General features: G+C 47.4%; 1 protein-coding gene across 2 annotated transcripts; it reads left to right on the top strand.

Moving 5' to 3' along the window:
- Positions 1 to 32: 32 nt before the first annotated feature.
- Positions 33 to 16771, top strand: KCTD21 (potassium channel tetramerization domain containing 21). 2 transcript variants are annotated; one of them, XM_047753512.1, is made up of 2 exons: positions 33 to 103; positions 13862 to 16771. In XM_047753512.1, exon 2 carries the CDS (start codon positions 13892 to 13894, stop codon positions 14672 to 14674), a length of 783 nt encoding a protein of 260 aa, XP_047609468.1. In that variant the 5' UTR covers positions 33 to 103; positions 13862 to 13891; the 3' UTR covers positions 14675 to 16771. The 2 variants fall into 2 exon arrangements, with proteins under 2 accessions (XP_047609468.1, XP_047609469.1); XM_047753513.1 differs by having other exon boundaries at positions 89 to 146.
- The last annotated feature ends 7437 nt before the right edge of the window (positions 16772 to 24208 follow it).

The raw sequence follows: 24208 nt of genomic DNA, 5'->3' as shown, positions 1-24208 counted from the left end.
TCCAGGGGCCGACACGCCCCTGGGCTGGGCTCCAGCCCTCCACCCTCCTAGCAAAGCTGCGCTGGCCGCCCGCGGAGGGGAGGTTGCAGAGCGAGGGCAGGAGGTGGGTGCGCCGTGGCCGGAGGTTCGGGGCGCAGGGATAGCCGGTGAGGGGACGCGGGCCCACCTGGGCACTTGTCCTACCATGAGAGGTCATCTAGCTTACCCTGGCCTCGCCATTCTCATCTGTCCAATGGGAATAGCAACACCTGTGACTGCGCGGGGGGGGAGGGGGGAGCGTTTTGGGGAAAGAGGGGGCGGAGCTGGTGGAAGGGGCCTGGATGGATGGATGGATGGATGATGTTAGGAAAAGCCCGGATCGAGAGGGCTAAGACTGTGGGAGGAGCATAGTGGGTGGGGCAAGGAGGGGCGGAGTGTCTAGGTAAGTAGGGGAACTTGCGCGAGACGGGAGAAAGGGGCTGCGGAGCTGGGGAGTGGGTGTTGAGAAAGCCGACGAGGCCAGTGTGGGTTGGATTGGGTGGAGTGGGCCGAAGAGCATTGGGGAGGGAGGGGCGGGGATGTAAAGATGAAAAGAACCCTTCCCAGCTCTTGTCAGCAGCGCTGAAACGGTTTGGGCAAGAGGGTGCCCAAATGGGTAAATGCCTGTGGATGCACGGAAGACCTTCCTTTCCCCATGACTAGAAATAAAAAGCTCATTCATCCCTTGTACTCAGTGCGTCACACTTACGATCTCATTCAGTTCACACCCTGTAAAGGTGTCACCATACCTGTTTAGAGATGGGGAACATGCTCAGAGAAGTGAACTTGCCCCAAACCACCCAAGACTCCTTACTCCAAAGACCTTTTTTTCACTGCAGTGCAGCGAGGTAGGGATTTAATCTGTAGTGAAAGCCAAGGAACAGACAGAAGTGTCGGCATCCTGCCCTCAGCAAGCTGTGTAACAGGACTGGCTTCCTCAGCCTTTCAGAATACCAACCTGGAAGGAAACCCTCCTGTGGTTATTGTGAAGGTGAGATGAGATGGATTTGAAAATCATTTGTTTATAAATTATTATTGTGAGGAGCAGGAAGAGCATAAGGAAGAGAGTGTTTGAAATGAGGTTCTTGTGCTTGAGGAAAACCCAAAGATGAAGCCTGAGAGTGAGGCAAGAGGATGAAGGAAAATTCTGGAAGAGAATGGGGAATGGTGACGATTGGGAGTCTACCCCAGAAGAGGAAGTACTTTGCTGTGCAAGCCAGGTCAAGTGGCTTCTCTGCTCCAGCCCACTTTTGCCTGCTGGACAACTCCTCAAGGAGGAGCCTGGGACGCACCTTTTCTCTCTGGGGTGTAGGGGTAATAGAGCAGCTTGTGAGCTTCTTATATGAACTGGGCAAAAAAGGCTAAAAACTGTTGGCTAGAGAGGGAGGCCAGCAAGGAGAGGTGAAGGACAGTGCCCCCCACATAGTTCCCAGGACTGAGAGCCAGTCTTAATCCTGGTGGGCTGAGTAAGGTGGGAAGGTTGGTCCAGTTTGTTGGGAGATGAATTTCTCACTCTGAGCATTGTCAGTTCTTTTATTTACTTCCAGGTAGTTACCTGAACCTTGCCCTGTGCCTCAGATTCCAAACTGAAAATCCAGGAGACTGTTTCAAAATTAAAAGTTTTAAAAATTCAGGAGAGGGTGATACACCTCCCTATTAGTAGATGACAGTTTGGCACTAGGAAAATGGATCTGACTATATGGGAAGAAATTCTTCTCATTCCCTTACTCTGCCTGCTTCTGACGATACAGATGGGAGATCCCAGCCCTAACAAGGTGTCCACTACCCATCTACTTAAGGAAAGTGAGCCTTGTTAAGGGGTGAGAATAAAATGCTCTGGGGATGCAGAGAAGGAAGGAAGGACTTGCAGCTGAGGGGCCTGGCAGATGAATGGGATTTTCCTCACAGCGCAGCCAGAGGGATGGCAGAGGGCAAACTGCAGAGATAGGAGAGGGTGGTTGGTCTGTAAAGTAGGGATCATAGCACTACTTCATCCAGGAGATTAACAGGCGTAAAGTGCCCAGCACAATAGTAACTGCTCAATAAATGTCAGCCTTTATTATTCCTGCTATTGTTGTCGTTATGATTGCCATCATTTGCCCAAGAACAGGCCTAGGGCCACACAGCTGATAAAGCGTCCGAGCCCCAGTCAAGTACAGGCCCAGGGGATGCCAGAGCCCATCCATGCACTTTCCTCTCCCCCATAAAGCCCCACCAGTTCTTTCTGCCCATGTACATCTGGGAGACCCAGAAGTGGCCCCTCTCTGTGAACATTCTTGGTGAGCCACGGAAGCAGCTTCTTTGCTCCCGTAGTAGCAGAGGCTCTGGGTTCAGGAGGAAGCAGGGGAAACAAGACCTAAACAGCCTTTTCCCAGCCTGGATCCTGGCATGAAGACAGGCAGGCCTAGTTGTGGTTTCTGCAGGTGGTAGGTCTTTGTAAAAAGATTACTTGGTATTAAATTCTAACCCTCCCACCAACTGTGGGCTATTTTAGTTTAGCCCGGGTTGGCTTCCTCATCCTCCAAAGCACTGAGACATCAGGAGAAGAGGCTTATGAGATGTTAATGCTTCGTAGTAGTAGTAACAACATCTAATATTTATGGAATCTGGCTCTTTATTGGGGCCAGCACTTTGACTGGTACTTTACATTTATGGTCCCAGGAGGGAAGTGTTCTTTTCTTTCCCCTTCCTTCCAAATAAAAATAGGTTTAGAATTTTCAAGCCTACAGAAAAGCTTAACGAATAGCCTTCCATCCAGAGGCACCAATTCACATTGCTGATTTTGCTCTTACCCATGCACACTTTTTGCTAAGCTTTTGAAAAGTTACAGAGATCTCGACATTTGGCCCCTAAATTCTCCAGTATGTATCTCTTAATTACAACATTCTGCAATGTAACCCTAAGACCATATCATGCCTTAGAGAATTAGCAAGAACTTTAGTATTATCTAATAGACAGTTGTGATTCACATTTCTCTTAACTGCCAAAACATATCTCATGTAGTCTTTCTTTTAAAATCAGATGCAGTCAAGATTCATGCATTGTACTTAATTATCACTTTAAGCAACTCAATCTAAACAGAGCCCCTCTACCTGTTTAAACGGATTGTTATCAGTAATTAGGTTCAGCCTCATTTTTTTTTTCCTGGCAATTGTGGACTTCTTGCATCATATTAAGAGGCATATGATATCAGAATCCTACTATCCATGAATGCTAAGTCTGATTGTTGGTTAATATCATGGCAGCTTGATCTCTCCATAAAAGGTTAAATTTTCCCTTTTGTAACTAATAAGTAGTCTGTGACTCTTTGAACTTTTGGAATTATCTGTCCCAGATAACCTTTTACTCCACATCCCTTGATCATCCTTGCCTGAATTGCAACACTGAAGGCTGAAAAATGGTAATTTTTAGTTAAGTCACTCTTTCTATATTTATTAGCTGCTGTTCTTTGTTATAGAATAACTTTTTCTTGTGTGTCTTTCTCACTCCTCTTGTTCCTCTCTTTAGAGTAACATAGACTCATGATTATTTTTTGTTTTTTGTTTGTTTGTGTCTTTTTTTTTTGCTATTTCTTGGGCCGCTCCCGCGGCATATGGAGGTTCCCAGGCTAGGGGTCCAATCGGAGCTGTAGCCACTAGCCTACGCCAGAGCCACAGCAACGCGGGATCCGAGCCGCGTCTGCAACCTACACCACAGCTCACGGCAATGCCGGATCGTTAACCCACTGAGCAAGGGCAGGGACCAAACCCGCAACCTCATGGTTCCTAGTCAGATTCGTTAACCACTGCGCCACGATGGGAACTCCATGATTATTTTTTGAATTCAGTGTGCTATAACCTATTGTCATCATTAATCTTTTTGGTACTCAAATTATCCCAAAGTTGGCCAGTGAGGGTCCCTTCAGGTCAGCTCTTGTGGGTTTGTTTTTTTTTTTCTTTTTGAGATATAATTGACATATAACATTGTGTTTGTTTTCGATGTAAACATAATGAATTGATACCTGTATATATATATTGCAAAATGATCCCTGCACATAATTACAAAAAAAAATTCTTGTGAGAATTTTTAAGATCTGTGTTCTTTTGAGTTGATCTCATTGATCTTTGATTTCTTCTTTGCCATATGGAAAGAGATGTTCCAGGCTCACCTTGATAAAGTCCGGGAATCATCAGTTTCTCCAAGAAGCCCTGGTTTCTTTTTGTAGAAGATAATGTTTAAAAACCAGGTTCTGGAGTTCCCGTCGTGGCGCAGTGGTTAACGAATCCGACTAGGAACCATGAGGTTGCGGGTTCAGTCCCTGCCCTTGCTCAGTGGGTTAACGATCTGGCATTGCCGTGAGCTGTGGTGTAGGTTGCAGACGTAGCTCGGATCCTGCGTTGCTGTGGCTCTGGCGTAGGCCAGTGGCTACAGCTCCGATTGGACCCCTAGCCTGGGAACCTCCATATGCCGCGGGAGCGGCCCAAGAAATAGCAAAAAGACAAAAACAAACAAACAAACAAAAAAAAACAACAAACCAGGTTCTTGGAGTTCCCGCCGTGGTGCAACAGGATCGATGGCATGGCATCTCTGCAGCACCAGGATGCAGGTTCGATCCCCGGTCCAGCACAGTAAGTTAAAGGATCCAGTGTTGCCACAGCTTCAGCATAGGCTGCTTCTGTGACTCGGATCTGATCCCTGGCCTAGGAACTCCATATGCTGCAGGGCAGCCAAAACAAACACAAGTTCTAGGGTCAGGCGTGCTCATTGCTACAGGGGTATCATTTTTAGGCTTTTTGAGAAGAGCTGAAAAATGATAGCTGGCTAGATGGATGGATGGGTAGATAGTTATCAATGCTTAGTTGATTCATTGTCAAAACAGGTGGTACTCGCTATGTAAAAGGAGTAGATTGCACCAAAAATAGCTTCATTGTAGACGCTCAATAGGCAGTAATGTAGGAAATTGCATCGAAAGAGCCCTTGCCTGTTCCAAGGCTCTGTGAGTATGCAGGCTGTTGGCTAGGACCTCTGTGTCTGGGTTCAGTCTCTTGTTCAGGACAAAGGTTAGAGAAGCACCCAGGCTGCCTCCAAAGGACTGGTCAAACCTGGAACCTCCCAGAGGCCATGACTCAGAGGTCAAGAATGGACACAAAGCCCTGGGCCAGAGAGTCATCCTCTCTGAGTCTATGAAAAAAAGATAACGTGATTTGTCCTGCCTATGTCCCAGAGTTGTTGTAAGGATCAACATACACTTATTTTTAAAAACTGCTAACCAGTCTTTTCAACACATATATTGCAAAAGCCCTTCCCTTTTTCATTGTTTTAGTATCACAGTTTGAAATGTCATTGCCTTATGATCTGATTTAGTACATTACACTAAGATATCTTACTCTTTTTCAAATATTCGTTTATCTCTTTTTTTTGCTTCTTGGGGCCGCACCTGCAGGAAATGGAAGTTGCCAGGCTAGGGGTCGGATCTGAGCTACAGCCAGTGGCCTGCGCCACGGCAACAGCAACGCCAGATCCAAGCCACACCTGCAAGCTACACCACAGCTCATGGCAATGCCAGATCCTTAATCCAGTGAGTAAGGCCAGGGATCGAACCTGCGTCTTCATGGATACTAGTCAGATTCGTTTCCACTTCGCCACAACAAGAACTCCTCAAATATTTTTTTAGATTATCACTCATCAATTTTTTTCCAAAATAAGATTTTAATCTTTTTTTTTTAATCTTTTGAAAGAATACTTCTGGGAGTTGGACTAGGATAGCATAACAACTATAATTCATTTTAGAAGAACAACTTCAAGCTATTCCCTCTCAGAATCATCACAGGTCTCTCTTTATTCATATCCTATTAATGCTTCTTGATAAAATGTCATAGCTTTGTTTCTGAAAGGGTCACAGGCTTTGAAGAGAGATCTTACTTGGAATTCTAGCTCTGGTACCTCTGATCTTAAGCAGCTGTCTTCACCGTGCTTTAGTTTTATGCTCCAAAAAATTGGGATGATAATTGTATCTAATTCACAGCCTCAGTGTGGTACTGTAATGAGACAGTCTACAGGCAAATGACTCACACCGCTCAGGGCATGTCCTCAGTGCTCAGGAAATGTTGATTCTCTGGGCACTGGTCTCATGTAGGTCAGAATCAAACTGAGGCGGATGCTGCCAGTGAGGTCCTTAAAAAAAAAGACAAAATTGAGGCGGCAGGTGTGCGAACACCTGGTAAGAGGTAGGAGGGGACGAGTGACAGACCTCTCCAAAGGGTTTGGCTGCTGAATGCCAAGGAGGCCATTCAGAGCATGATAGTTAGACAGGCCTGGGTTTGAATCCTGGCTTTGCCATTGCTTTGGGCAAGTCACCTACCTCTTAGAGCCTCAGGTTCTCATTTGTTAAGTGGAGGTGATGCCTTCCTCAGAGGAATGTCATGAGGCTTTAATGAGCTGATATATATCATGCACCTGGCACAGGTACGATACCCAACAGGTACTCATCGAGCAGCAGCTGTGTCCCTCAGAGGCCTCCAGGGACTGGGGACATAGTTTTAATGTAGGACTCTGTAGAGCAATGACTGGGCTGTACTTCTTTCTAGGACCGCTCCTCTCAAAGAATTCTGTTTCCTTTTGTCACAGAGGTTGTAACCCGGTGATTTTCAGGCTGGGATTGCCCTTCACATGGTACCAGGCTGGGCCTTAAAACCCACCACCTCCCCTTTTTTGGCCACAAACCCATTTCAAGGAGGAGAGAATTCCAGCCATCTCCCAACTTCCCAGGCCTCTGGCCTTCCTTGCCCAGTGAGATGGTGGGAGGGTCAACCTGGCATAATTTCCAGGTTTTCTCAGAGAGGGAGATGGGCCTCATCTTTTTCTTGGTTCTTTTCAAGTCAAAAAGCAAACCTGGAAAGTCTCTTGTTTAAGAAAAATTATTCAGACACAGTGGTGGAATGTCTCTTATCTCCTACTTTGTGGTTCAGTGTGTATTGCCATTCATCCTTTCTAATACAGCTTTTTGTGTTTTGCTTGTCATTAGCCGTCATGAGTTGCTATTGAAATAGAAGGGTTTAGACCTCTCAGTGGACTTGCTCTGTGTCATCTATGGAGAGGCTGTGGGCCATCTGGGATCCTGTCTTCACATCAGACGTGAGTGGGTCAAGCCCCAGGCCAGCCATGGACTAGCTGCTGAGGGAGCTGCCCTAGTCTGATGTGGACAGAGCATGCGGGCATGTGCTTCTCCCACTCACACTGGGCCTGCAGGGTGGGAAGGGGAATATTTCCATCACCCCATCAGAGGTGTTGGACTCACACAGATCTGGATTCAGACTGCCGCTCCCCCAGTGACTAGCTCTGGAGCCTCGAGCAGGCTCTTAACCTTCCTGAGCCTCAGTTTCCTCATCTGTAAAATAGAGATAATAGCATCTGTCTCACAGGGTGCTAATAAAGACATCAAATGAGGTAATGCGTGTAAATAATCACAATAGTCTCATTCTCTGTACTTTTCTATATATTTTTATTAAAAATTAACACAGTGCCTTTGTTTATAAAAATTAAAAAAAGGGTTAGGGGAAGCTCCCCCCATTGTCAAAGCAGGAGGTGTGTGCTCAGCAGGTGGTAGCTGCTATCTTCCCAAGTAAGCTGGTGGGCAGTGTTTTAAAAGGCTCCTTCAGGGGTCCTTAGACTTGTTAAAGCTATAAAACAGCCTTTTGTTGCAATTACAACTCTCAGCAGCCCGTGCAGTGGGAAGAAAATGAGCTCCCCGCTCTCTAGCTGGGTATCCTGGGCAAGTCCCCAGTCTTTTTGAGTCTGTTTCCTGTCTGCCAAACAGAATGATGCCTGCTCTGTAGGAGCGCTAGATAAAGGCCTTGGACGTAGTGGAATGCTCAGCACACAGTCTTTCCTTCCTCTCAGCCCGTCCCCCACAGCACCGCAAGCACCACTCTGTGATTGGCAGTGAACAGAAGTGTCCCTGCTCTCACAGAGATCACAAACTGGGCAGTGGTTTCCACAAAGAATTTTTTATTACAAGCCACACTATGAAGATACACTTTATATCCCAATCCAGTTCCTCTCTGCCCCTTTCTCTCTCTCTCTCTCTCTCACACACAGACCCCTGAAACAAAAGTTTCACAACAAACTATATATAACTGCTCATAACTCAGTGTATTGTATTATTCATGGTACAATCATAATCTTGATTTTTCATTTCTGAAGGCATAATTTATGTCCAGTAAAAGTCATCCCTTTTAGGTATACAGTTATATGATTTTTTAATAATCTTTACACAGTCTTCTGACTACCACAGCAGGATTTAGAATATTTCTATCACTCCAAAATACCCCCGCATACCTCTTTGTAGCCAGTCGTCCCCACAACCCAGCCTCTCCAATCAGTGATCTGATTGCTGTCTCTATAGTTTTGCCTTTTCCAGAATGTTGTGTCAATAAAATCCTATACCATGTAACCTTTATGAAGCTGCCTTCTTTCACTTAACATAGTGTTTTTGAGATTCTTCTTCATAACAATACGTTTTGAGAACATATTGTGGTATGCTCCGTAAGCTAGTTCCTTTATGTTGCTGAGTCATATTCCACTGAATCGATGTCCTACAATTTGTTTATCCACTTACACTTTAGTTTCCAGAAGTTGGCAATTATAAATAAAGCTGCTATAGTCATCCACACACACGAGGTTTTGCATGGGTATATGTCTTCATTTCTCTAGGATAAAAATCTAGGAGTGGGATTGATGGGTCATGTGGTCGTTGGATGCCAAACTGTTTTCTACAATGGTAGCACCATTTTGCATTCTCACTGGCAATATATAAGAATTTCCATTGCTCTGTGTACTCATCGGCATTTGGTATTGTCAGCTTTTTCATCTGAGTCATTGTAATCGGTATATTATGGTTTTAATTTTCATGTCCCTAATGACTAATGATATCAAGCATTTTTTCTTGTGCTTATTTGTCACCTATATATCTCCTTTGGTGAAAGAGTTCAATCTTTTGCCCATTTTTAATTGGATTATTTCTTTTCTTCTGAGTTTTAAGAATTTTAATATATTCGGGTTATCAATCTTATATCAGATAGGTATTTTGCAAATATTTTCTTTCCATCTGTGTCTTAGTTTCATTTTCTTAACATTGTCTTTTGAAAAGGAGGATTTTCTCATTTGGATGAAATCTCGTTTAGTAAATTTTCTATGGTTTATGCCTTCTGGGTCCTATCCAAGAAATCTTTGCCTAATCAAAAGTCACAAAGATTGTCGCCTAGAAGATTTCTAGTTTTAAGATTTTACATTTAGGAGTTCCCGTCGTGGCGCAGTGGTTAACGAATCCGACTAGGAACCATAAGGTTGCGGGTTCGGTCCCTGCCCTTGCTCAGTGGGTTAACGATCCGGCATTGCCGTGAGCTGTGGTGTAGGTTGCAGATGCGGCTTGGATCCCCCGTTGCTGTGGCTCTGGCTTAGGCCAGTGGCTACAGCTCCGATTGGACCCCTAGCCTGGGAACCTCCATATGCCACGGGAGCAGCCCAAAGAAATAGCAAAAAAAAAAAGACAAAAAAAAAAGATTTTACATTTAGGTCTGTGATCCATTTTAAGTTAATTTTTCATATGTGTTTCAAGATACAAGTTGAGGTTTTTTTTTTTTCTTTGGCACATGGATGTCCAAAATCTTCATCTTGATAAAGCCAGGGAGGAGGGCCATGTGCAAAGCAGGTCATTACATGATAAAATGGTGGGTTGTGCAAGGGACCAGAAGCCCCAAGAGGAGAGCTGGGCAGGTGGAGATTTGGGGACAGTGTTACGGAGCAGTGGCTTATAGTCTGGGCCTTGCAGATTGACTGCAGGGAAGGCGGAGAAGGTGAAAAAGGGCGGTAGAAGGAGAACAAAGGCCAGACAGCTGAGGGTGTGTGCAGTGGTGTCAGGAGTGCCTGAGTGGAGGGGCGGCGGGATGAGAGGTGAGACTGGACGAGCAGGGTTGTTTGAGCAGGCAGTACCTCTTCAGGACGATCAGCCTGCAGGCTAAAATGGAAGGTGGACAGAAAGAAGGCAGGGAGCCAAGTGAGGATTAGGAGGAGCTGGGATGAAGCCTGAGCCCCGGGAGCTGCCACAGGGACAGGACCAGGGAGACAGTCTAGAACAATTTTAGGGATGAGGTGTCAGGACTGCCTCCCAGGCTCTGACAGATGGGTGGCTAAGAAGAGTTCACAGCAAGTTCAGGGGACGAGGAATCCTGTGAAACGCCTCTGGTACCCATGGGAAATCCGGCTGGAGATGTCCAAGAGGCAGCTGGGTACACATGTGTAGCTACAACCCCCCTGCTATGCTCATGAAGCACCTCGGTCCCCCAGGTGGCAGTTCCTGTCCCCTTGTGTCAATGTGCCTCTCACACAGAGCCTCTGGGTTTGCTAGAAAAGAGGGACTCAAAGGGCTGAGTTCTGTGACTCGTGGGTATGGGGAGAATACCACAGAGAGCATCCTTGTCTCAGGCCAGGTAACCTGCCTTCTAACCAGCCTCCACCCTGACTGTGTGTGGCTCTCAGTGAGGCCCTGGACCAAAGACGACAAGAGGCTGCACAGCAGGGATACCAGGGGCAGGAAGGCAGGTGCTCTGCTGCTTTTGTAAGCAGGAAAATTGGCATTTGAGTACCCAGCCAATGGCCTCCAAGTATGCCTCGAGGCTCCTGCTTGTCTTCCCCACCCCCAGGGCTTTGAGCTCTTCAGAACTAATGTATTTAGGAGACATGATGCCTGAACCTGCTCATGCACCTTGGAGCTAAGCCAATTCACAGAGCCTCGGCCTTGAAGAGAAAGAGAGACTAGAAACTAGAAACTGCAAATTTCTCTCTAGAAAGAAAAAGAGATTCTGGAATGAGAAAACAGGTGGCACATTCCTGGGTCCAGCTCCTGCACAGGCCCCCTGGAGAGAAAATTGGCCAGACTCAGGCCAAGCACACTCCCTAGCTGCAGGTCTGCAAACTGCAGCCGCCCTTCCTGGGGACTCTCCCCCACCCTCCACGTCTCACAGCCCATCTGCTCCAGGCTTCTGCTGATGATTTTGTAACTTCATCACGGGCTTGTTTCTCTTGACACTCCAGATGGTTACTGCCTTTCTGCAATAGCAAAGTGCCCCATTGGGAAAGAATCACAGCCGACACCGCGCACAGAGAGTTGGGTGGGGCAGCTGAGCATCTCCCACACCCAGCATGGCCTCCACCCCCTGGAGTAGGGGGTCTCAGTGCAGGTAGCCTTCCTAGAAGGCAGATGTGTGGCGATAAGTGCCCTGTTCACTCGCCATCCCTGCTGGGTGACTTTGGGGAAGTCCCCCTCTTGGACCTATTTTTCCATCTGGACAGTAAACATACCAGAATTCATTCCTGACCTACTCCCACAGCTCTTGGTACATCTTTCTCCCTCCCTCCCTTTCTTTTATGATTGAGGTCAAGTTGATTTACAATATTGTACTAGCTTCAGGTTTACAATGTAGTGATTCAAAATTTGTATAGATTATATTCCACTTAAAGTTCTTATAAAATGTTAGCTATATTCCCTGTGCTATAATTGGTACATTTTCCTTGTCACTGTGCCCTCACTGCCTCTTGTGGCCTCTCTTGCCAGCACCCTAAGAGCTCTTCTCAAGGGCAGTATTGGGGCTGATTCCTCCCTGTGCCTGCAAAGCTGAATTCATTCCACAGGATGGGTTTGGGGAATCACATTAGAAACAAACAAACAAACAAACAAAAATAGCACATCTCCTGATTTCTAGAACCTTAAGGAAAAGTTAGAATCCGAGACTACTTCAGGCTGAAAGTGACTCACCAGCCTTGGGCACTAGAGATGTGTGATCAGTGGGGGAGGGTTCATTGTGGAGGGGGTAAAGAGCCCTCGGGAAGGGTGCTCTGTGTCAGAGTCCTACATTTGCAGACCTCAAAGCAAGTTTCAGGGGAGGCCAGGGCAGGCCATCAGGAGCCAAGAACATCTCCATGGCAAGGCAAGTTGTCATGGGAGGATGAGAATCCAGAAAGGAGGGTCGCTTGGAGTCCGGAGGGCTCAGTGATCGATCATGGGCCTGGCAGATAGATGGAGATGGTACTAGTCGTAGCCATTTGTTATAAATCTTTGACATGGAAAAGGAGTTAAATAAGAAGGCAACCCTGGTACAGCAGAAGGAGCACCAGGCCTGGGGTCCTAATCTCAGAACATCTGTGACGTCCCTAGGGTGGACTAGTCTTAGCTAGTAAGTGTGAAGAGATTTTTCTCCCATATATAGGAACATGGCCTTGAATCCTGGCAGCCCCTTCACCTCTCTGAGCATGGGGAACGAATGCTGGCAGTTTCCCCCATCGGCTCAGTGGGGATGCCTGGTGATATTGTCTATGTCAAAGGATAGTGTGACCATTATATAAGCAACTGTATGTAAGAGCAGCTAATGTAGCATTTGGTCCAGGCACATTTTCTCTCTTTCCTTAGACCAGGAGGTCTCTGTCCTAACTGAACATTTACAATCAGCAATTTTTTTTTTGTCTTTTCTAGGGCTGCACCCGCAGCATGTGGAGGTTCCCAGGCCAGGGGTTGAATCGGAGCTGTAGCTGCCAAGCGTACGCCACAGCCACAGCAACGCAGGATCCAAGCCATGTCTTTGACCTACACCACAGCTCACGGCCACACCGGATCCTTAACCTACTGAGCAAGGCCAGGGATCGAACCTGCAATCTCATGGTTCCTAGTCAGATTTGTTAACCACTGAGCCACGACAGGAACTCCTAGAATCAGCTTTTTTTAAAAATACCAGTGTAGAGTTCCTGTCATGGCTCAGCAGTTAGCGAACCCAATTAGCATCTGTGAGGACATGGGTTTAAACCCTGGCCTCACTCAGTGGGTAAGGATCTGGTGTTGCCATGAGCTGTGGTGTAGGTTGCAGATGCAGCTCGGATTCTGTGTTTCTGTGGCTCTGGCGTAGGCCGGCAGCTACAGTTCTGATTGGACCCCTAGCCTGGAAACCTCCATATGCCACGGTGTGGCCCTAAAAAGACAAAAAAATTAAAACAATAAATAATACCAATGCACGGAGTTCCCACTGTGTCTCAGCGGGTTATGAAGCTGACTAGTGTCCATGAAGATGCAGGTTTGATCCCTGGCCTCACTCAGTGGGTTAAGGATCCGGTGTTGCCGTGGCTGTGCTGTAGGCTGGCAACTGTAGCTCCAATTCAGCCTCTAGCCTAGGAACCTCCATATGCCGTCGATATGGCCCTAAAAAGCAAAATAAATAAGTAAATACCAATTCTAGGGCCATATTCCAGACCAATTAAAACAATTTCTGGAGGATGGAATCCAGGCTTTGTTTTTCCTTTTCTTTCTTTTTTTTAAACCCCCCAGTGAACCTAATATGCCTCAGGCAGTGTAGTACTTATTCCCCATCCCCACAGTTTATCAAGTACGAATTCATTTCAACCCCAAGGGCCTACAATAAGAAAGTGAGACCCGTGACGACCCAGATGTTACGGACTGAATGTTTGTGTCCTCCCAGATTCATGTGTTGAAATCCCAGCCTCCAATGTGCCGGTATAAGGAGGTAGAGCCTTTAGGAGATTAGGTCATGAGGGTGGGACATGACTACTGTCCTCATGAAAGAGACTCCAGAGGCCTCTGTTGCCCCTTCTGCCACACCAGGACACGGTGAGAAGATGGCCCTCACGACACCAAATCTGCCCACACCTTGATCTCCATCTTCCCAGCCCCCAGAACTACGAGAAATAAATGTTTGCTACTTGAGGCCCCAGGCTGTGGTATTCTGTTATTCCAGCCCAGGAGACTGAGATACCAGACATGGGTCTGATAGTGGTCACTTCCGGTTCTTCTCTCTCTCTGTAGGACTACTTCCCAGCACCCCAGCCTCCTGCCATGTCTGACCCCATCACGCTAAACGTTGGGGGTAAGCTCTATACAACCTCCCTGGCGACCCTGACCAGCTTCCCTGATTCCATGCTGGGTGCCATGTTCAGTGGGAAGATGCCCACCAAGAGGGACAGCCAGGGCAACTGCTTCATCGACCGCGACGGCAAGGTGTTCCGCTACATCCTCAACTTCCTGCGGACCTCCCACCTGGACCTGCCGGAGGACTTCCAGGAGATGGGCCTGCTCCGCAGGGAGGCCGACTTCTACCAGGTGCAGCCTCTGATTGAGGCCCTGCAGGAGAAGGAGGTGGAGCTGTCCAAGGCCGAGAAGAACGCCATGCTCAACATCACGCTGAACCAGCGTGTGCAGACGGTCCACTTCACCGTGCGTGAGGCCCCCCAGATCTACAGCCTCTCCTCTTCTAGCATGGAGGTCTTCAACGCCAACATCTTCAGCACCTCCTGCCTCTTCCTCAAGCTCCTTGGCTCCAAGCTTTTCTACTGCTCCAATGGCAACCTCTCCTCTATCACCAGCCACTTGCAAGACCCCAACCACCTGACTCTGGACTGGGTGGCCAATGTGGAGGGCCTGCCGGAGGAGGAGTACACCAAGCAAAACCTCAAGAGGCTCTGGGTGGTGCCAGCCAACAAGCAGATCAACAGCTTCCAGGTCTTCGTGGAGGAGGTGCTGAAAATTGCTCTGAGTGATGGCTTCTGCATTGATTCTTCTCACCCACATGCTGTGGATTTTATGAACAATAAGATTATTCGATTAATACGGTACAGGTAAAAGGACCCCAGCAACACTGGAGGAGGGCCTCCCAAAGCCAACATCTTGCAGAGTGTCTCGCTGGTCGCGTGACACAGGGCACTATACTAATCTGCATTAATCGCATAGCAGGACTTGATTCCCCCTCTGATGCAGTCCATCTGTAGGAATCCATGTGTCCTCTCAACAGAGCCACCTTTTTCCTTGCCACTCTGAGCTAGAGATGGGCAGTTTGCTATGACAAGCACAGAGCTAACGTGTCTAACGGGGGCTACCGTAAGACTTTATGGCTAGACCAGGGAACAGCAGTTTCTTTCTGGGCTCCAGCTCTCTCTGTCCCATTAGGCAATGCCTCACTAGCCATCTGTAAACAGAGCCTCTGGGGGAGGGGCTGGGATGCGAACAAGAGATTCCCTCTTGTTTCCCAGGACATGAAGTACCCAGAGATTGCCATCCTGCCTGTTCCTCCATCCCTGGTTGCCATCAGGACCTTGGACTTGTTTGGCTGGCTTGGAAATGAAGTGGGTAATGGGGGCGGGATTTGAGCCTGGCATGGCCTAGAGGAGTGAGTCTCAGGCAGGATTCAGAAGATGGGGATATCCCTGTTCACTGAGCCAAATCTAGGCATTTGGGGATTTCTGGCTTCAGAAATGAGCTGCTGTTCCTGTGAAGATTTGAAAGTATCTGGAGCCAGTGCAATGAAAAACACTTCATAACGTGGCCTGTTACCTGACCTTTGTAATCTTTTCCCCAAGAATTTGAAGCATCATTGAAACAGGTTATTTTGAACAAATATATTGTGGACTCTCAGGGCTGGAAAATAATTTAGAGATCGCTTAGTCCTCCCCCGCTCCAGCACAACCTAGCACCATCTGGGGCTGAGGGCTTCTCCCCAGCCAGTACCTTCGAGTGATCACCTAGCCCTGCTTGCAGACCCTCGGCGACAGGAAGTTTGTCATCCCCAAGGCCAGCCCTTGCCATGGTTGGCTGTTAGAAAGTCATTCCCTGTATTGAGCCAAAATCTGTCCTTCTACAGCCATTTTCTGGTCTTGGTAGACCTTCCTTCTCACCCACGTATGTATTTTCTTTTTCAAAATAGTCACTTTGAGAGGCCAGGTACCTAATTCTGAAAATATCATTACTTGGATTCCCCTTGGGATTGTCTTCGGAACCAAGGTTCACCCCCTGCATTCTCTGTAAGTCACCCCCATTTCGGTATGGCTTCACTTTGTGGCCCTCCTTCCTCACCACCCACGGCTCTGCATAGCTTTGACCATCTTCTGGTGAGGTCGAAGATTGCTTCCCCAGAGGAAGGAGACCAGGGCTGGGCAGTGTGCCGCAAGGAGCCTGGGACTGGTCTGAACCATAGCACCACCCTTGGAGTAAGTGTCCAGCCCCTGCGACACTGCTTGAAGAAGGTGGCCTTCCCGTGTGGCACTGGTTCTGGTCATAACCAGCCCAGGGACCTCCTTGGGGTAAGACCCAGGAAAAGACACCCAAGCCACCACTTCCTAGGGGGTGATGAGCAGTGCAGACCTCGAAGCTGCACATTATGATTCATCCCTGGAGTGCGGGTAACTTTAGGTGTCCCAGAATCTTCCCACTGGGCAGAGGCCCTCAGGCAAAGCCAGAGAAGTCTGGTGACACAGGCACCCACAGGGGATGGGCTAGGGAAGGGGCCTTTCATAGGTACGCCCTGTGAGTGGGGACCCTGTATACTGGACTGTGGGCAAGGCTGCATCCCTTATGTAATAAAAGGCTTTTCCCCCTACAGTGGGACCCAGGAGTCTCTGATAACTGTCCCAGGCCACCAGGCTAAGGGTACTCTGGAAAGCCACTTAGGAGAACCCAGTTTAGACCAACCAGCAGAGGCTGCGACTGCAACAGAACAGTTTAAGAAAGAAATCTCATAGATCACCATTGCCCTTTTTTCCTTTCCATAAAATTTCTTTCTCCATCTTTTTGGTGCTTCTTAATTCAAGCAGCTTGATTTTGAGAAAAGTGCAAGACCTATGATGCCACTAATTTGCTGTGTGACTTTATGAAAGTCACCCACCTCACTGAGCCACCTCTGTTTCTTCATCTGTGAAATGGGTATAATAGTAACACATAACCCTACCTACCTCACAGGGCTGTTGTGAGGATCAAATGAAATAATGTATGTGAGAATACAATATAAATGATAAATGGTTGTTATTATTTTGTGTCTGCATATAAGGGGAAAAAAAAAAACCTGGCCTTGGAAATAAGCTGACGTGGGTTTGAATTCTGGCTCCTTCATTTGCTGTGTAATTGTGGAGAAGTACATGAGCCTCTCTGATCTGTTTCCTCATCAGATGACAACCCCAGTTCCCAGTGTTGTGTGACTTGGTTGTGTAGGTAAAAATTCCTAGCTAGGCTTGGCACACAGGAGCTCCATAAATGTTTGCTCTTTTAAGAGTATAATGATGGGCTGAGGACATCATCAGCATATAACAATTTAACAAGCCTTCTGAGGCACCTGGTGTTGAGGGCCTGAGGATGGGAGCAGCCACAGATAAATTCCGTCTGGAAAAGCTTAGCAGGCCATGCAATGTATGGCGGGAACTTGGGGGAAAGCAAGCTTAGTTCTCAGAAAGGGCTTAATGGATGGTCCAGCTGGGCTTTTAAGGGTAAGCTGGACTGTAACAACATGAGCTAAGGAGGAAGTGCAGGAAGTGCCAGGAGCTCAGGGTGGGGGGCTTAGCCTCCAGCAGGGCCACAGCACAAGGGGAGAGGCAAGCAGAGCACGCAGCACACTCACTGTGCACGCGTCTCACTTGGGTGAGTGCAGCCACATGCTTAGCGTGAGAGACAGAGATACTGAGCCTGCAGGTAGCACTATCCCAGAGGACCAGTGAGTAGGGTGGACTGAGAGGCAGGGATGTGCTTCTTCTTATAAGCCTCTCGCTGCTCTGAGCTAAACCCGATGGGATTAGTGATCTCAACTGAACTCAGTTTGTTTAGCTTTTGGTACAGCTAAGAGCTATGACCCAACTTAAGGGCAATTCTGGGCACAAGACCTTGTCACCTCTCCATGACTCCCCTAGGCATGCAGAGAGATGGTCAAAATGGGTACCTGGGGGAACCCTGAAGCACTTTGATGACCACTTAGTGAGGCCTACCATCAAATAAGGTCCCTACACGCTCAAAGGCCAGCAGTGGCTGCCACCTCTGGCACCACCCCGTGTGACCTCACACCTTCAGGACCACCAAAGCCCCTTGCCCTTTTATGAAGGACAAGCCCTATGACACCACGTTCTGCCCTTTGGGCCAGAGCTCCCTGAGCAGAGGTGGCTATGGTGCCCTCCTTCTTGCCCACACCTGGGTGCCCTACACAGCTCCCCAAGCTAGAGCATGTGGTCACTTAGCTTTGTTAACTGTGTGCCCTAAAACAACACTTTTGTAACAGCACCTCTGTTCACCCCAAACTTCCAGCTTTCTTTTATAAATGACTCCTAAAAAGGCTACTGTGGATGGGAGCATAGCCAAGGTCAGCCTTAAGCCAACTTCTCACGTGTCCAGAGCACCAGCCTATCCCTTTCCGGAACTGTGGCCTCTTCCCCTTGACCCTCTGAGTCTGCCTGTGTCCCAGACGGCTCAGGGCTGGCAGGGAAATAAGACCCTGTGATCATCTTGCAGCAAAACAGCCTTGATAACCAGGCCATCAAAGGGAGGGGCCCCGGCTTCTTTCTAGGCTTTGTGGGGTCCTGGCTCTGGCAGCTCCATCTGTCCAGACAGCCCTGTGACCTCAGTCTCCTTCAAAACCTTCAAGACAGTGTGACAGCGAGCAGAAAGCCATGGAGATGGTCTGGTGACAGGCTCACCTCTGGGGCACAGGGACAAGGGGGCCCTTGAGAGAAAAGTTGGCCTGTGGAAGCCAGAGGATTGCTGAGCAGCCCACAGCACCCAGGACCCTACCCAAGACAGAGGCAGGCTCTGTGGGGCCATTGCCTGGCTCTGACTTCTGGGCAGGAAGCACATGCCCAGTCAAGTGTGTCTGACCACACCGTTCCATCTCCTGGTTCTCTTTCCCACCAACTTCCCTGGCCCTCCCACCCCAACATATGGAGTATTTCATGCTTTTGTCAATATTTCCTAGTTAACTGACAGCCCTGGAGCATTCTAAGCCATTCTTATGTCAGATCCCTCCCCAAAGCCTAGGTTCCCTTTTACAGAGGTGCTGGGTTAAAAGGCCCAGTTAAGTTACAAATCCTCAGGAGATCCTGCTGCTAAAGACAAAGGTTAATGCCCTGTGACATGCGTTATCTCTCCTCAACCCCCATTAGTTCGCTTTACAAATGCAATGCTGAATTTGTTTAATAAACACCCCTTTGTTGGACACCTCATAGGTTGCCAAGCCCCTTCCCATCCACAGTGTGCTTCCACGGAGCCAAAGAATGACCATCATGCCATGCCACACCTCAGCCTGGGCTGCCCTGTACGACTCCGTCTTCATAGCAAACATCTGCTCATCTTTCACCACTTTCAACATAAGCCTGCCTCCTTGGCTCATGGTGTAGAATTAGTTCCAACACCCTTTGTACCACCCGATAGCTATCTAGCTGGTGAGAACTTTAATCATCACACAGCTGCTGTTCATAGGCAGTGTTGTGCTGGTAACTATGTAACAACTAGCTCTCAGGGAAAAGCAATGAGCGATCTGTAGCATTGGCCAGTTCCCATGGTGTAAATACTCCCACTAGAGTCAACTTCAAGTCACTAAAGTGGAGTCACTGATCATCACGGAGGAGAGGCACCCAACGGGCTCTGGAGACAGAGCCAAAGGGGGCCTGCCCCAGCATACCTCCCTGTCTCCCGCTGAACCGCGTGCTTCTGAGGTCAGGGGCCCTGTCTGGCTGTATCACCAGTGCCCAGTACACAGAAGGTGCTCAATAGATGTTTGAGGGGCCTCTTCCACCGGTGAAACAAGACATTTTTACCCCCTTGCTCAAACTCCATATTGCTCAAAAGTCTTACTCAAACTTTTTCCTATAACACAAGAAAAGGTCCAAAGTTCCTAGCTGTTTACATTCAGGCTTCACCCTACTTAAGAGCACAGATTCTGGAGTCAGAGTACCTGAAATCAAATCCTGGATTTGCCACTTAGTGACTATGTGACCTTGGGCAAGTTATTTAACCTCTCTGTTTCCTTGTCTACAAAGTGGTGGTAATAGTATTTACAACTCATAGGGTTTTCACAAGGGTTTGATGAGGAATTCAGCTTTTTGAATAGTGCCAGGAGTATAGTAAGTAGTGCAATACTTACTACATTACTGCTGCTGCTATCATCACCGTCATTATTTTCTGTCCTCATCTTTCATTGCTCTCTTACTTCCTCATGCCCTCAGTGTCCCCTGCATAATCCACATGGATTTCCAACTCCTGACCTTTGCCCAAGGCACTCCTGCTGCTTGGGGCATCCCACCTTTCCTTTCCAGTGGCCCAAACCCTGTCCATCCACAGTGGACATCCTTCTGACCACCACCCTGTCCTTGAGCCCTTCCTCCTCTGGCCCTCCAGTGCCCTTCTGGTCGAATCTCCATGCGTCTAAGAATTGGATCTCATTTCACATGTTCTGTTTACTCACATACTCTGTTAAGCACCTGACATATACTGACTCCAGGGCTGGGCTCTGGGAAAGCAAAGATGAACCCTGCACATTCCTCCCTTGGGGAATGCAGTAGGGAGAGAGACATGTAAACAAATGCCATTGTGGTGGGCAGTGCGAAGGTGGAAGTCTGCCCCAGGTGGAGTGGGCCACAAGGATGGGATAGCCTTGGTGTTCACCACACTTTACAGTTTACAAAGCACTTTGCTTCCTTTTTCTCTTTTAACCCTAACAACAGGGCTCTAAGAGAAGCAGCACAGTAGGGGCTTTTTTCACAGATGAGGCAACAGAGGTTCAGAGAGATGAAATGACTTTACGGTGGCCACATGGTATGCAAGTACAGTGCCTGACCCATAGTAGGCCTTGGGCTAATTATGAAATTGAAACACATGTTATTTAATTCAAGTTAAGTGGCCAAGTTGAGGCAAGAACCCAATTTGAATCCTCCTTCAGGATTATTGCTACTCAATTATAAGGCCAAGAACAGAATCCAGGTTTCCACGTACCAGCACTCTGATCCAGGCTTTTCCACTGATGGAAAAGCCATGGGAAAATCGCTTCACTGTTGTGGGCCTGGAAGCATCTTTGGTTAAAAGCAAAAAAAAAAAAAAATTCAGCTCTACCGGCTGGAAGCCTCTTCTAGCCAGAGCTGGATGGAAGGATGAGCCTCCTAGCTCTGGAACTATGCGAACAGAGACCAAAAATTCCCTTGATGGAGCTGTCGTGGTGCTTCAAGCGCTAGACTGACCCTGCGGTGTCATAATACTTAAACTCAGTGATAGAGCAGTCCTGAGATTTTTGTATTTTCCAGTATAAGATGTTGGACGTTATTAAGTGCTTCTGGGGCTAAAACAATCAGGCAAAGTGGAGTCCTTCAGGTGTCACACTGAAACACCTTGAGTGAAGTCCAAAAGCTTTTGCAAGGATGAGGCTCATTCGACTGCAACATAGTCCCCCGCCCCTGCCCCCACCTCCTTAGAAAGGGAGGCAGGTTAGACAAGCATCTCTATTCCAGAGCAAAAGAAGGGGTGTCCTTACTTGGCTGCTAAGAGAAAGGACTGTCAGAAGTGACATTCGTTGGGTACTTTTGGCACAGAATCTGTAAATGTTGTGCTAGAAGGAAATTTATAACTCACCATCAAAGGTAAAGAGGAAAGAGCACTGGCTTTGAGTCAAGCAGACCAGTCCAAATCCTGGCTCTGCCATCTGACTCTGGCAAACACAACCATTTCTCTCAGTCTCAATGGCTTCATTTATGAAGTGGGGATAAAAATACCTGCATTATCTATCTACCTGGTAGAGAGATTACAAGGATGGAGAACATACATGGAGAGAGCCTGGATCCCTCCTCCTTGCTCTGTCCTCCTTCTTCTCCACACTGGATGCGAAGCAGGGACCACCTCTCACACCTCTATATCCCCGGCCTTCAGCACACTTCCTCCTAGGGGAGCTCCTCAGTTCATGTTTGCTGAGTAAACGACTGAACTCCTCTCTAGTGCCAAGCTAAAAGGCCCTCACCCTGGCAATGCTGAGTAATCAGATCAACAACAATAATGCCTAACACTTATGAGCACTTGGAAGCCAGCATCATTCGAAGTACTTTATTGTTATTGTTGCTTAACCTCACCAGACCCCTGTGAGATAGAACAATCTACTATCCTTACTTTCTAGGAAGGTGCTATGGGATGACTTTTTTTTTTTTTGTCTTTTTGCTATTTCTTTGGGCCGCTTCTGCAGCATATGGAGGTTCCCAGGCTAGGGGTCTAATCGGAGCTGTAGCCACCGGCCTACGCCAGAGCCACAGCAACGCAGGATCTGAGCCACGTCTGCAACCTACACCACAGCTCACGGCAACGCCGGATCGTTAACCCACTGAGCAAGGGCAGGGACCGAACCCACAACCTCGGGGTTCCTAGTCGGATTCGTTAACCACTGCGCCACGACAGGAACTCCGGATGACTTTTGTCTTCCAATATTCACATGTAGAGGTTGTAATAACCTCCAGTACCTCAGAATGCAACTCTATTAGGAGAGCATTTAAAGAGGTAATTAAGTTAAAAGAGGTCACTAGGGTAGGCTCTAACCCTTTATGACTGGTGTTCTTTTAAGAAGAGGAAATTTGGGCAGACATGTAAAGATACAGGAGAAGCTGGCCATCTATAAGCCGAGGAAGGAAGGCCTCAGAAGAATCCTCCCCTTTTGGCACCTTGATTTTGGACTCCTAGCCTCCAAAGCTATGAGAAAATAAATTACTGTTAAGCCGCCCAGTCTGTGGTGCCATTTTAATTACAATGCGGCTTGGTGTGGTCCCCTTTGGGTTGATCCTCTCTGGAACTCTCTGCTTCCTGGACCTGGATGTGTGCTTCCTCTCCCAGGTTAGGGAGGTTTTCAGCTATTACATCTTCAAATGTGTTCTCTTCCTCTTTCTCTCTTCTCCTTTGGGGACCCCTGTAATGTAAATGTTAATATGCCTGATGTGGTCCCAGAGATCTCTTAAACTGTCCGTGTTTCTTTTTGTTCTTTTTTCTTTTTCGACTCAGCTTCAGTGATTTCCACTACTCTGTCTTCTAGCTCACTGATCCATTCTTCTCTATCATCTAATCTACTGTTGATTCCTTCTAGTGTATTTTTTTTTTTAGGTTTTTGCTTTTATTACTTTTTTATTTTATAATGATTTTTACTTTTTCCATTATACCTGATTCACAGTGTTCTGTCGATTTTCTACTGTGCAGCAAGGTGACCCAGTTACACATACATGTATACATTTTTTCTTCTCACATTATCATGCTGCATCATAAGTGACTAGATATAGTTGCCAGTGCTATACAGCAGGATGTCATTGCTTCTCCATTCCAAAGGCAATAGATTGCATGTATTAACCCCAAATTCCCATTGGCAACCACAAGTCCGTTCTCTATATCCATGATTTTCTTTTCTGTGGAAAGGTTCATTTGTGCAGTATATTAGATTCCAGATATCATATGGTATTTGTCTTTTTCTTCCAATTTTTTTTTTTAGGGCCACACCTGCAGCATATGGAGGTTCCCAGGCTATGGGGTCTAATCGGAGCTACAGATTCCGGCCTTTGCCACAGCCACAGCAACACCAGATCCTTACCCCATTGAGCAAGGCCAGGGGGAACCTCAAGGCTCCTGGTCATGTTCATTTCTGCTGCACCATGATAGGAACTCCGTCTTTCTCTGACTCACTTCACTTAGTATAAGAGTCTCTAGTTCCATCCATGTTACTGAAGATGGCATTATTTTGTTCTTTTTTATGGCTAAGTAGTATTCCATTGTGTATATATACCACATCTTAATCCAATCATCTGTCAATGGACATTTAGATTGTTTCCATGTCTTGGCTATTGTGAATAGTGCTGCAATGAACATACAGGTGCATGTGTCTTTTTCAAGGAACGTTTTGTCCAGACATATGCCCAACCTTCTAGTGTATTGTTCATTTCAGTTATTGTATTGTTCATCTCTGCTTGGTTCTTCTTTATATGTTCTCTTTACATTAATTTTTTGTTAAAATTTTCTAACTTCTTACTGTTCAATCTTCTCCTAAGGCCTCTGAACATCTTTACAATTATCATCTTAAACTCTTTATTGGATGGATTACCTATCTCCACTTCACTTAGTTTTTCTTCTGGTGGAGCCATGTGATAGATGGGTGGTTACAGGACTAGGGGTCCCAGATCTAGTGTTGGCCTGCTGGTGGGCATGGCCAGTTTCTGACATGGCTGGCCTCTGGGTCTGGGGTGTCCCAAAACTAATGTTGGCCTATGGTGGTTGGGGCTCTATCATGGTGTAGCTGACTTAGGGGTCAAGGGTGCTGGTGCTGGTCCTGGTGTTGGTCTGCTGATGGGCAGAGACAGTGCCTGGGGAAATTGCAGAGCTAGTGTCTAACCACAGGTGGGCAGA

Source organism: Phacochoerus africanus, chromosome 11 (genome assembly GCF_016906955.1).
Source record: "Phacochoerus africanus isolate WHEZ1 chromosome 11, ROS_Pafr_v1, whole genome shotgun sequence".
Lineage (NCBI taxonomy): Eukaryota > Metazoa > Chordata > Mammalia > Artiodactyla > Suidae > Phacochoerus > Phacochoerus africanus.
The sequence above is the reverse complement of the archived record's forward strand: the minus strand, read 5'-3'. Positions and strand labels throughout refer to the sequence as shown.